The sequence below is a fragment of the Liolophura sinensis genome, chromosome 11 (assembly GCF_032854445.1).
Source record: "Liolophura sinensis isolate JHLJ2023 chromosome 11, CUHK_Ljap_v2, whole genome shotgun sequence".
Taxonomy (NCBI): Eukaryota; Metazoa; Mollusca; class Polyplacophora; order Chitonida; family Chitonidae; genus Liolophura; species Liolophura sinensis.
In genome coordinates this window covers 18,227,828-18,240,380 of record NC_088305.1, presented here as the reverse complement: position 1 = coordinate 18,240,380, position 12,553 = coordinate 18,227,828, and the positions used below count along the sequence as shown (strand labels likewise).

Sequence of the window (12,553 nt, the reverse complement as noted above, 5' to 3'; positions counted from 1 at the left end):
ACTCTCGATTAGAAAAATCAGCGTTTAAAACGTACCTCTTCCAGGTGCCAGATCTCTGAATGATGCGGCAAATAGTCGAAAAGGAGCATTGCTTTTCCCATACAGTCCCTCAAACTCTCCTAATGCCCCTCAGAAATAGTGCTCTACCATTGCAACAGGGCCGTAGGTTGAAGAAGTGAAGATGCGGATAAACTTATTGTACAACGTGCAGTGTAAACTGGTAAATGTTTTGCTTTTACTTCATTGACAGGTTCCAGACTATCAAAGCAGTTGTCAAGGTCACTGCATTCTTGTAACTTGACGAAATGTCGTTGACCGTAGGTATGAATGGTGATTGGGAACAGTTCTCTGACGACCCAGCAGTCCGTCATCGCTATGAAGAGCTCCAACAGGTCCTTCACAGCATAGGCTATCCTTCTATAGATGACCAGTCCGGTAGTCCTTGCAAGGGATTCAGCGAGAAGGACGTCACCATAGCTTGGTTGTCCTCCAATCTCGAGGGCCTTAGTCTGCTTCTTGAAAGTTGCCAACACTGTCCCGGAGACCTGTTCTTAGTTCTCTCATCGGACTGGCTAATCAAGAAGCCTTTGTTCTCAAACAAGGTCAACATGACCCAACCTGGTGCCTTTGTCCAGTCTGCTTTGTATGTCAAGAAAGGTATTTGCTGCTACAAAGGGGGTAGTTCGTATCTAAAAGTATTTGATCCTCCCAGGAAGGTCACCTATTTCTTTAACTCTACCTCCGATGCGTCTCTTATTCAGCTGTTTAATGATGTGGACTGTCCGCAAAGTGTGCCCCCGGGAACATCACGTTTATTGTCCGATATAATTCTCATGAGGATTCTTTTGGCACAATCTGGAATAAAGGTGCCGAAAACTCTGGCCTTTCCTTACAAACCAAGACAAATTTACGACAAAAATATCTCTGGGATAACTGTAGTGCCTATAACTTCTGATGGTTATCAAGTGGCTGATGTACTTCGACCTGCCATTACCAATTTCCAGGAATCTCCGGATATCTCAGATGCTGAGTGGGTAGGTAGTCTTCACATTCAATGCACACCAACTTTTATATATTTATTGAGAAAAGGAAGATCGTACATTTCTCCTACTTACATATACTCCCAGCTTAACTCTACTAAATGTTTGCAAAAATGTATTACTCTACAACGTAATAAAAAACTTCCAGCATGGAGAGTAAAACTGCATGCAGGAACGATTGAGTGACAGTTGACAAATGATCACAGGCATCCGATGGAATCTGGATTCTTGTCAGTTTACTTTAGTCAGGGTTTTGTTATAACAGTTCATGTAAAGACTTAAATAGTAGCAGCAGTAGCAACTTGTAATGCCGTAATACAGTGGCTTCATAAGCAGAAATAGGTAAAATAGATAAGCATTCGTATTTATCAGACATTAGGCAAATGTTTAACTTTAGCAGCACCATGGCTAAATCAGAGTTAGGAAAAATAAAATGCAGTGATGTCCTTGCAATTTATTAGACGTCTCTGGTCTAAACTTTCACAAAATGAACGTCCCTATACCTTGTATCTTGTCTCCCAGGTTACAGTTAAAATCTTCAGAGTCAGAGATAACGATGACAAAGCAACCCTGGGCACCAGACTACGGAAAACTGGGGATATTCTGGGCGCTGTCTGTGATCTGCTTCCGCACGCTAGCAAAGGCGATATCATTCTGATCCAGTGCGATGGGATGAATACGAACAGGTTTACGAAACCGAACCAAAATGAGAACAAACTGAACGAGTGTGGGTATAACTATGAATCATTAATGCATTTCCAGAGGACTGGGTTATGCGTCCATGCGCTATTCTGAGAAAAAGCCATTGTTTAGCTTAACATCGGGGGTCTGTTTTTGGAATTTCCGTCCCTCCACTCACAATGCCTGGCTACTGGCTAAGACTGGTGGTGAACAAGAAATAAACTAATTTGTTCACTTGGGCTCAGCGTGATGACCCAGGAGTCTCTCACCAATGCGGTCGCTGTGAGTTCAAGTCCAGCTCATGCTGGCTTCCTCTCCGGCCGTATGTGGGAAGGTCTGCCAGCTATCTGATGGTCGTGGGTTCCCCCCAGGTCCTGTCCGGTTTCCACCCACCATAATGCTGGCCGCCGTCGTATAAGTGAAATATTCTTGAGTACGGCGTAAAACACCAATCAAAAAAATTAATTAATTTGGTTCAGTGAAGAGTACGTTTCATTTATTAATATGCTATGGTTTTATTTTTAGATGAATTTTGATACTAAACATGGTGATATCTTTGTATAACGCCATGGTAGCTTTCTGTTTGCGATTTCCGCATGAAAAGACATAAAACGCTTTAGCTGCCAATACTAAACGACATTACGGTCGGTTACATTGGCTTAATACATTTGTGGCTGTGCTTTCGTTTTTTCAACAAGCCACGGTAGCGTATCTTTCTCCACTTGCAGTGTGTAGCCACGAAAAACGAGATGTGGGTGTTCATATTCAGACAACAGTATGCCGTAACCCGGAAGACGAACCTGTGCACACATCGGTAAGCCAATGCGAATTTGTTACAGTATGTGCAGTTGTACAAAGAATATTAGATGTGAGAACTTTTAGATGTCTATACAATGCAAAAGACATCAGCGCTGAGAGAAACTAGAGCAGCGATAACACTATAATATTTGAAATGAGGCTTCTTGTCAACTTACCTTACATAACGTTTTATTCTGACTATTCAGGTAGATGCTAAAAAAGCTGAAACTCATAGGCTTCCTAGCACCATGGCTTAAGCAAAATTACATAATAAAAACAAAGCGCGGTATTAAATTACACGTTTTAAATTCTACGTAATATCGCTTGTCCAATGGTAAATTTGTTTTATATATAACATATTTCATTTCATATGTGAACAGCTCATGCTGGCTTCCTCTCCGGCCGTATGTTGGAAGGTTTGCCAGCAACCTGCGGATGGTCGTGGGTTTCCACCGTGCTCTGCCCGGTTTCCTCCCACCATAATGCTGGCCGCCGTCGTATAAGTGAAATATTCTTGAGTACGGCGTAAAACGCCAATCAAATAAATAAATAAATATGTGAAGAGCAATATCCATCTACTTTGTATTGAAGTTTTTCTTAGTTTTTACATGTATTAAGGCCTCTGACCCAGCTGCCTCCAAACAGCTTTTGGTATTTTTTTAGTACAAGTTTTAATTGTCAGTGGAGCTTTCATCAACCGAATTTCAGATTAACTTCATTATAACTATTTACATGCAGCTGAATGAAACACCAGTCCGACACACCCATACCACTCCCGATCCTTCAAGGGGCGTTCAGTGTATTTATTGGTTTTTAAGCCGTACTCAAGACTATTTCACCTATATGGCGCGGCCATTAGCATTATATTGGCAGTAAACCTTGCAGAACCCGTAGGAAACCCACGGCCATCCGCAGGTTCCTGGCAAACCTTCCTACGTGCGGCCGAAGAGGAAGGTAGCATGAACTGAACTTAAACTTACCCCAATTACATTGGTGAGAGGGTCCAGGGTCATTGTCTGCGCTGGCACCCTAACAACTCGAATGTAGATGTTTGGTGCAGTTTAAAAGAGGTAGCCTTTTTAACCCATTAATTAGCTTACGTGTGCGAATTTTGCTTAATAAGGATCGATTTTAGAACCTACACATTAATTTGTGTATATTACAGACTTTATGCTTCATCAGTGGGGATATGTTACAAGGACGAATTAACGAAGCTCCAGTCCAGTCACTGGAGGACACGCTTAAGGATTTGGAAATAAACAGCGAACCAAAGCAACAGTTCTTAAGAAATGAGCTGAAACGCATTTCCGAAGAGATAATGAAAATCATAATGGAACTGGACGGACGAATTGACGATGACAGAAGCACAAACGCCCAAACAGATTTAATAGGTATCGTATTGTTAGTTGTCCATCAAAAGATGTGGGAATAAGTCAATTATTCCAGTATAATACCCAAACTGACGTCCCTTCCAGAAGTCGCAGCGTCCATTCTAACACAGGCCGATATATAAAACATTAATTAAATTAATTAAACGGGATTAGCATGATCTCCTAAATTATGTTGTTGGGTGGCTTTTGGCGTCCAATATTGAAGAAAGAATTGTACCATAATTTCTATAGACGTATGGTGCCATGTTAAGAGATAGGCAAGTAGCTACCATGCCGTAGAGCTTTGGGGTCGTTTTGGGGTGGGACGTCACTCTGGTAGCAATGACGTAACTCGAAAACTCGTATTTCCCGCAAAGCAGCAATGGAAGAAAATGCAGTCAAAGGAAAGTCAGTTACTCATTTACCGCACAGTGCAGTTCAAATTCCCATAAACTTCCTATTCTCCTGACTCCCCCATTTCCACCATTTTCTCCGTAGCTTCAATCAACACTAATGACTCGCAACATTCGCATAGTCTTTGTGTAACGCTCTGCAAACGACACAAACAAATCATTCGGTAAATATATAAATCAAAGAGTTATTTCGTGAATCCATCACTTATGGATTCAGTGTCGTTTCATGTGTCAGTATTGTGCATGATATTGAAAGTTAAATATTGTTCTCCTCCCCAACTATGACAAGTTTAACGAAAAATATTATTGTGTTTTATTAGTGGTTGTTCACTTGAAATAAATTGTTCGAATATCTTGAAAACCTCAAACATGAAATACGTTTCAAATGATATCGGCCGTTTAATTAAAAAGATACTAAATTAAACAGATAATGAATTTAGAAAAGTTGAAGAAATTTACCTGAGTTTTAATAATGTATTTTTTGCAAATCCTCCAGCACCCCAGCCCATCACCACTACACACATTTATCGCAACTTCACAAAGGTTATAACCGATTATCTTTTAATGGTCTTTCAGCAGATATTCTGAAGCCGTTTTTGAATTTTGTTCCAAACTATAGCTCAGTAGTTGTACTGGATTAAAAGTGGGTGAGTATTTGTTGAAATATGCTATCCAAATGAATGACCCAGAAGCCGGATGCGACACGCAGAGCAGAGAGAAAAATTATGTCGTCCATGCGCAGCCCAGGACAACAATTAAGGTAGTTACAGTCTTTGCATTTTTATATTTTCCATAGGTGTATGAAGGTTCGGAGCCAGGGGACATAACTCCGCTTTCAGTGTACGTCAACTCTGAGCTTCACTTACGTCATCTACCCCGATTGGACATGGAGCCTTGAACGTTACGGCTAACGATAATGCTGACTTCATAACATGGCTGTAGTTCTTTACTTTTCAGTAATTAATGCTCTCAAACTTTCAAAGAGCATTAATTTGACGTCAACAGCGAAGCGATGTCATGTGCCACATGACCTACAGAGAGTCAGTGAGATCGGTACCCAGCCATGCTGACTGCTTTCCATGACTGAACGTTTCTATTTTACAGCGAGTAACTTTGGTACCAGAAGAAAATACTTTCTTATCGCTACGGTGCTAGGTCAGCTCTGGAAGTCACCTCATCGACCCTGGCGAGGCAAATGTAACTGTAAGGTGTCAGCGGCATATTATGGTGGCTCCTGCCTACGACAGGGCATTCCTGCTCTATATTGGGTAACCTTGTTACCTGTGAATAGGACCTTTTTACGGCTCCTGTGTTTATTAGCTTTGAAGATTCCATGGTGCTACCGGCCACTACAAAGCATCTTGTGTGTAGCGGCGCAACTAGGGTTGGGGATCAGGGGCCTCTTGCACAAAGCTATTGTAGGCTAAGTTGATTGTAGTCGCCATGGCAGTTACAATAAACTTAGCCACTTGCAATTACTTTAGGCACGCGGGTCCTGTTTGATTTCACGCGCTTGATATAACGTGTTCTGCTTAACGGTTATAACATTCCTAATGTGCTCTATACAAGAGAACTTACCCACGGCCCCCATTCCATTGGGACAGTCATCTGAAAGACGTCACCCCAGTACTCCCGAGGCCAGCCGTGAGTCTGCGGTTGGAGACCATTTCGAGGTCTACAACCTATTATCACATGTAATATTTAATTTCTTCTAACTATTATGTACAATACCTGTAACTACGTAGAATGTAGAATTCTTTACCCAGATACTTCAGGTAGACCTAATGCACATGTAAATACAAATGGACTGCCTATTTGGATACAGTGAATATATTACGGATGCACTTGAATTCTACTGTGTTTGTTTTGATTTCCTGTGTTATAGTTCCCTCTATTGTGTGAAAGAGAAAATCTCTGAGCAAGACTCTACTTTTCTGTTTTATAGTTGTGGATTTTATGGTGACTTCTGAGAAAGGGGATTTACTTCCGGTTCCAGTTAACGTTGGCTGCCAGAGGAATCAACTGTATGACGTCATCAATCCTGATGAAGCAGGCGAAGCAGTCAGACCTCTGCTGGCCACCATGCTAACTCGTTCTCTAAAGTACATTCTGGCTGAAAAGAGAATACTGGTCCTTGGCGCAGGACTCGTGGGCAAAACGTTTGTATGGAACACGGCAAGAGACTGTGGCATTAAGGTAAACGGTTACAAGTTTTGTCTCTTTTTATTCGGGTATTCCCAATTTCCGTCTGAAGAAATGTTATAATATTGAATAAGTATACAAAAGATAATAAATGTAAGAGTGAAATTACAAGAATGAAAACAGTATGGTGGTTGATAAATATAAACACGTAACCAGTGAAATAGGACGTTTGCATTATTGAAAGGAACATGTACTTAGAATATAATTAAACACATACAGCGCAGAGCGTAAGTCCAGAGGAGCGATCACAGTGTGATAGCTGGCAAATGGTCACACGTAACCGGTGAAATATGGTCTCTTGTCAATTTTCCCCAGTCAGGGATTTATTCTAACTGTTCATGTAAATGCATAAATAGCGGCAATTTACACGCCCCCTAGCACTATGGCGCACTATGGCTTAAACAGAATTAGGCAAAAGAATATGTTGTTATGTTGTTAACACTGATGTTATTTGCAATTTATTAGACGACACTGGTCTAGAAATGCTCAAAATGCTATGTTGTCATCACATTTAACATACAATCACATTAAAACAATGCAAAGGACCAGGGTTCGGGGATGCTTAGTCCACGAGCAGAATCCTGGTTTATGCAGGAATACCGTGCAATTAAAGACGTACAGCAGAGAGAGTAAGACCAGAGCGGCGACGACAGTGTGATAACTGGCACATGGTCACACGTAACTGGCAAAATCCGGCCTCTTGTCAGTTTTCGTTGTGGTCTGCCTACAAATACAAGTCTAGATAAGACGTAATATCTGTAGGGTCTGTAGTTAAAAAAATAGCAAAATTGAATACATATTTCACAACCAAGTTGCTTAAATTATCAGATCATTAATATATTGCTTCCTTCCCGGCGGTATATGCGAAATTCTGCGAGCAACATGGGGATGGCCCTGGGTCTCCCATGGGAAATGCCCGGCGTTCTCCTACCATATCAGCGAGCTATTCTTTAACACGGCGCAAAACACTGATCAAATAAATAAATACAAAAATACCTACATAAATAAATAAATATAAAGTAAATAAATAAATACACCGACTAAGGGATCAGAGAGATTGAGCCCGGTAAAAATTACTCTTATATAATTCTTGCACATAGTTGTTTCGAACAGGAGCAGTTATGGGCCCACTAAAAGGGAATAAAGTTTGTACCATCGGAATACAGATACTCTGTTGATTAATGACTTTCTTGTATTTCACATGGGTGTTACTCATGATGCCCATACAATAGCAAGTAGGAAATACCCCCAAGTATAACGGCACAAACAAACCTGGAATCAACACTAACATTGAAACAATAAAAGGGAACAGACCTCGAACTGATATCGTTGTACAGTTACACAGTTGGAATAAAACTCTTACACAAATTGACAGGAGACCATGTTTCACAGGCAATACGTATACCATATGTCAACTGTCACTCTGTCGTAACTGCTCTGGTTTTACTATTCATATTATTTATTTATTTATTTGATTGGTGTTTTACGCCGTACTCCAGAATATTTCACCTATACGACGGAGGCCTGCATTATGGTGGGAGGAAACCGGGTAGAGCCCGAGGGGAAACCCACGACCATCCGCAGGTTGCTGGCAAACCTTCCCACTTACGGCCAGAGAGGAAACCCGCATGAGCCAGACATGTCTTAAGCAGAATTAAACAAGAAAAAAATGCAGCGATGTTAATTGCAATTCATTAGACGACACTAATTTAGAATTACTCAAAATTCTGCCTTGTCATCACATTTAAAATAATATAATATTAAAACAATCCAAAAGGACCATGCATCTGGAAGGCTTAGTCCACCATCAGAGTCGTCTTTTATTCAGGCCTATGATACGAAAGGCTACAACATAGAGTCTTCCCATGGAGGTCTTTGTCGTTGATAAAATTTAGAATAAAACCAAACTCTTCGATGACGTAAAGCAAGACAAATGGACGTATGATATGATATTTACTTATATTTATCTTTAGGTTCATCTCATTGATGAGGACCCGAACACTTACGCTGCTGACTTGGTGGAGGAATTTATTCACTACGACATGTCGGACCATACGCGAGACAAGGAGCACTGTGAGATCATAGTACAGATGCTTCAGACATCCGAACGCCCAGCTCTAGACGGCTGTGTGACTTTGTGGGATGATTGTGTTCCTCTGACAGCCATGATATGCGAAGCAATGTCCTTTGTGGGGTCTCCTATTGACGCTGCTGTACGGGCGAATACCAAGAGTAAAACCCAGGAATTCTTGTTCAGTAAGTGCCCTAACACAATGCTTGGTCGGCTCCAGAAGAGTTATGCTTCGAGTTCATATCAAATCAGAAGTCGCGATCAGATTAAATTGGCGTCACGTGTTGTGAAATTCCCTGCTGTAATGAAACCAGAGTACGGTGCAGGTTCGATAGGCGTCAAACTACTTGACAATATTGGCAGTTGTTACGCATTTTATGATCAGGCTCAGTGGTATATGAAGACGGAAAACGACTTTCCGGGTGTATGTCATGGGACGTCTATGCTGCTAATGGATTACCTCGTGGGTACGGAACACGGTGTTGACGTTGTTATTTACGACAAAAAGCTAGTAACGGCTTTCGTGCACGACAAGGGTCCAACGCGTCTCCCAACGTTCACGAAAGTTTCCAGTTGTTTTCCCACAACGCTTTCTCCCAGCAAGGCCAATCAGCTGGTATACGCGGCTTTTCATTGTTGCATTGGCATTGGTCTGGACAACGGTACGTTTAATGTGGACTTGAAAATGACCGCCACAGGGCCAAAGCTGATTGAAATCAACGCCAGACTTGGAGGTTACGATCTACGAGACAACATCAAGAAATGTTTCAAAGTGGATACTCTTCTGCTTTGCTTCGCCATCTCCTGCGGTATTCGGCCCAGGCTGGTTAAATCTCGGCCTTCTTGTTACATCATGACTCTTTGTCTGACAGCATCAGATCACGGCCATGCGCTGACACCAGACACCTTGGAACTACTGAGGAAACTTAAAGACCAAGGGTTAATGGATTTTAGTCAGTTTCAGGCGACTTTGTCGCCTAGCGCAATGAACGATCCATTCTGTTCAATTGGAGCAACAGCTTCAGATTGTCACACAGCAAAAGTGAAACTATTAGAACTCGGAAAGTGGCTTGGTCTGGATGACAAAAACTTCCCAATAACGTATTGCCTGAGTAAATTTACCTGACGGGCCATATTGGTTGAGCAAATTGTTGTTTTTTTTCGGAATGTCTATGTATAAATATAAAAAGTAGGACAATTTTATACATGGGTTTTTGCGGGGTGAAATGGGTTATTTCGGTAATAAAAAATTTGATCCGACACGTGTAAGTATCGGCTGACGAATTTGTATATATTTGTAACATAAAACTACCAATCGCTTGGTATATTAGGAGGTGTTCGTTGTACATGCTAACTAATATCGGCTACGCGTAAATTAAGTTTGTTTGAACTTATCCAGACAACATGTGAGGTATAACGTTCACTTCTGCTACATACATACGAGTCATTTTGCCTCTACTGTAATGCATATCTAGCTATGGGATACTGATGGAACGAGAGTAACTAACGCCATTTCATTCTTTTCTGAGTGGTGGTGGTGGTTAGGCCATCCATTCCAAGTCTCGTCTGAGTGGATTACTGCATTTAATGTGTCCTTTCTGTGTGCTGGGTGGTTGTAAGGGCATTCATTCCGAGTCTTATCTAAGTAGTGGGTGGTAGTTAGGCTATCCATTCCGAGTCTTGTCTAAGTGGTGAGTGGTGGTTATGTCATCCATTCCTAGTCTTGACTTAGTGGATTATTGCATTCATTCTGTCTTGTCTGAGTAGTGAGTTGTTGTTAGTCTGAGTCTCGTCTAAATGGTGGATAGTTAGTAAGCCATCCATTCCGTTTCTTATCCGAATGGTGGTTTGTTGTTAGGGCATCCATACCAAGTCTAGTCTGAGTGGTGGGTTGTTGTTTGGACATCTATTCCGAGGCTAGTCTGAGTGGTGGGTGGTGGTTGGATCATCCAGTGGTGGGTGATTTAATAGTGCATTCAATCCGGGTGTTGTCTGATTTATGGGTTGTTGTTAGGGCGTCCATTCCGAGTCTTATCTGAGTGGTGGCTGGTTATTGGTCTGAATTGATTACTGCATTTACTCTGTCTTGCCTAAATGGTGGCTGGTTGTTAGGGCACCTGTTCCGAGTATTGCCTGAATGGTGGCTGGTTGTTAGGGCATCTGTTCCGAGTATTGCCTGAATGGTGGCTGGTTGTTAGGGCGCCCATTCGGAGTATTGTCTTAATGGTGGCTGGTTGTTAGGGCACCTGTTCCGAGTATTGCCTGAATGGTGGCTGCTTGTTGGGGCATCTATTCCGAGTCTTGTCTGAATGGTGGCTGGTTGTTAGGGCGCCCATTCGGAGTATTGTCTTAATGGTGGCTGGTTGTTGGGGCACCTGTTCCGAGTATTGCCTGAATGGTGGCTGCTTGTTAGGGCATCTATTCCCAGTCATGCCTGAATGGTGGCTGGTTGTTAGGGCACCTGTTCCGAGTATTGTCTGAATGGTGGCTGTTGTTAGGGCACCTGTTCCGAGTATTGCCTGAATGGTGGCTGGTTGTTAGGGCGCCTATTCTGGGTATTGTCTGAATGGTGACTGTTGTTAGGGCATCTGTTGCGAGTCTTGCATGAATGGTGGCTGTTGTTAGGGCACCCGTTCCGAGTATTGTCTTAATGGTGGCTGGTTGTTAGGGCGCCTATTCCGAGTATTGTCTGAATGGTGGCTGGTTGTTAGGGCACCTGTTCCGAGTATTGCCTGAATGGTGGCTGTTGTTAGGGCACCTGTTTCGAGTCTTGCCTGAATGGTGCCTGGGTGTTGGGGCACCTGTTCCGAGTCTTGCCTGAATGGTGACTGGTTATTAGGGCGCCTATTCCGAGTCTTGCCTGAATGGTGGCTGGCTGGTTGTTAGGGCGTCTGTTCCGAGTCTTGCCTGAATGGTGGCTGGTTGTTAGGGCGTCTGTTCCGAGTCTTGCCTGAATGGTGGCTGGTGACTAGGGCACCTATGCCGATATTTGTCTGAGTGGTGGGTTGTTTTTAGGGCATCCGTTTTGAGTCTCTCTAAGTGGTGGGTTGTTGTCAGGGCATTTATTCCAAGTCTTGTCTTAATGGTGGCTGGTGACTAGGGCATTCATTCATTTAAGTGGTGGGTGGTGATTAGGCCATCCATTTACTCTGTCTTGCCTGAGTGGTGGGTTGTTGTTAGGGTATCCATTCCGAGTCTTGTGTGAGTGGTGGGGTGTTATTAGAGCATCCATTCCGAGGCTTGTCTGAGTGGTGGGTTGTTGTTAGGCCATCCATTCCGATTCTTGTGTAAATAATGAATTGTTGTTAGGGCGTTCATTCCGATTCTTTCTCTGAGTGGTGGGTGGTGGTTAGGACATTCATTCCAAGTCTCGTCTGAATGGTGGTTTGGTGGATAGGGCATTTTCTCTGTCTTGTGTGAGTGGTGGATAGTTGTTACAACACCCATTCCGAACTTGTCTGAATGCTGAGTGATTGTTGCGGCGTCCGTTTAGAGTGCTTTCTGAATACGGAACATATGAAAAATTCAGGTCCATTTGATATGTTTTAGTTAGTGCCATACTGATCTGATAATTAAGTACCATGCTTATGTTTAAGTCATTTATCTGTATGTCATTCAACTCTTTTGCAACATTTGTGGCGTTATGCAGTTAATTCTTAAACATATAGAACATTTACCGTGACATTTTACCATTGCACAGTAATAGAACACTGTTCTAATTTGCCCTAGACCTTGATTTTATACTGGATTGTAGAAGTAAAGAGAGAGTAAATGTAGTTTTCATGATAAAATGCAGTTTCCAAAAATGTCATCACGTTTTTGATATTACTGCGTTCTCAGTTATTGTTAATATTTTCAATAAATGACTTTGTTTATATCTTTGACTGAGGCTTCGTCATTTTCAATATGGTTTCGGTCATATGGCGACGGAGTCTCAGTTTAGCAGGCCAGGCCCAGTGCCGACTTATTTACAGTGCT

The 12,553-nt window shown here is 42.2% G+C and overlaps 1 protein-coding gene across 1 annotated transcript; it reads left to right on the top strand.

Moving 5' to 3' along the window:
• The first annotated feature begins 305 nt into the window (after nt 1-305).
• On the top strand, nt 306-9,701 carry LOC135478138 (carnosine synthase 1-like). The gene is made up of 6 exons (XM_064758409.1): nt 306-1,034; nt 1,563-1,767; nt 2,450-2,535; nt 3,685-3,910; nt 6,248-6,498; nt 8,478-9,701. Exons 1-6 carry the CDS (start codon nt 306-308, stop codon nt 9,699-9,701), a joined length of 2,721 nt encoding a protein of 906 aa, XP_064614479.1.
• The last annotated feature ends 2,852 nt before the right edge of the window (nt 9,702-12,553 follow it).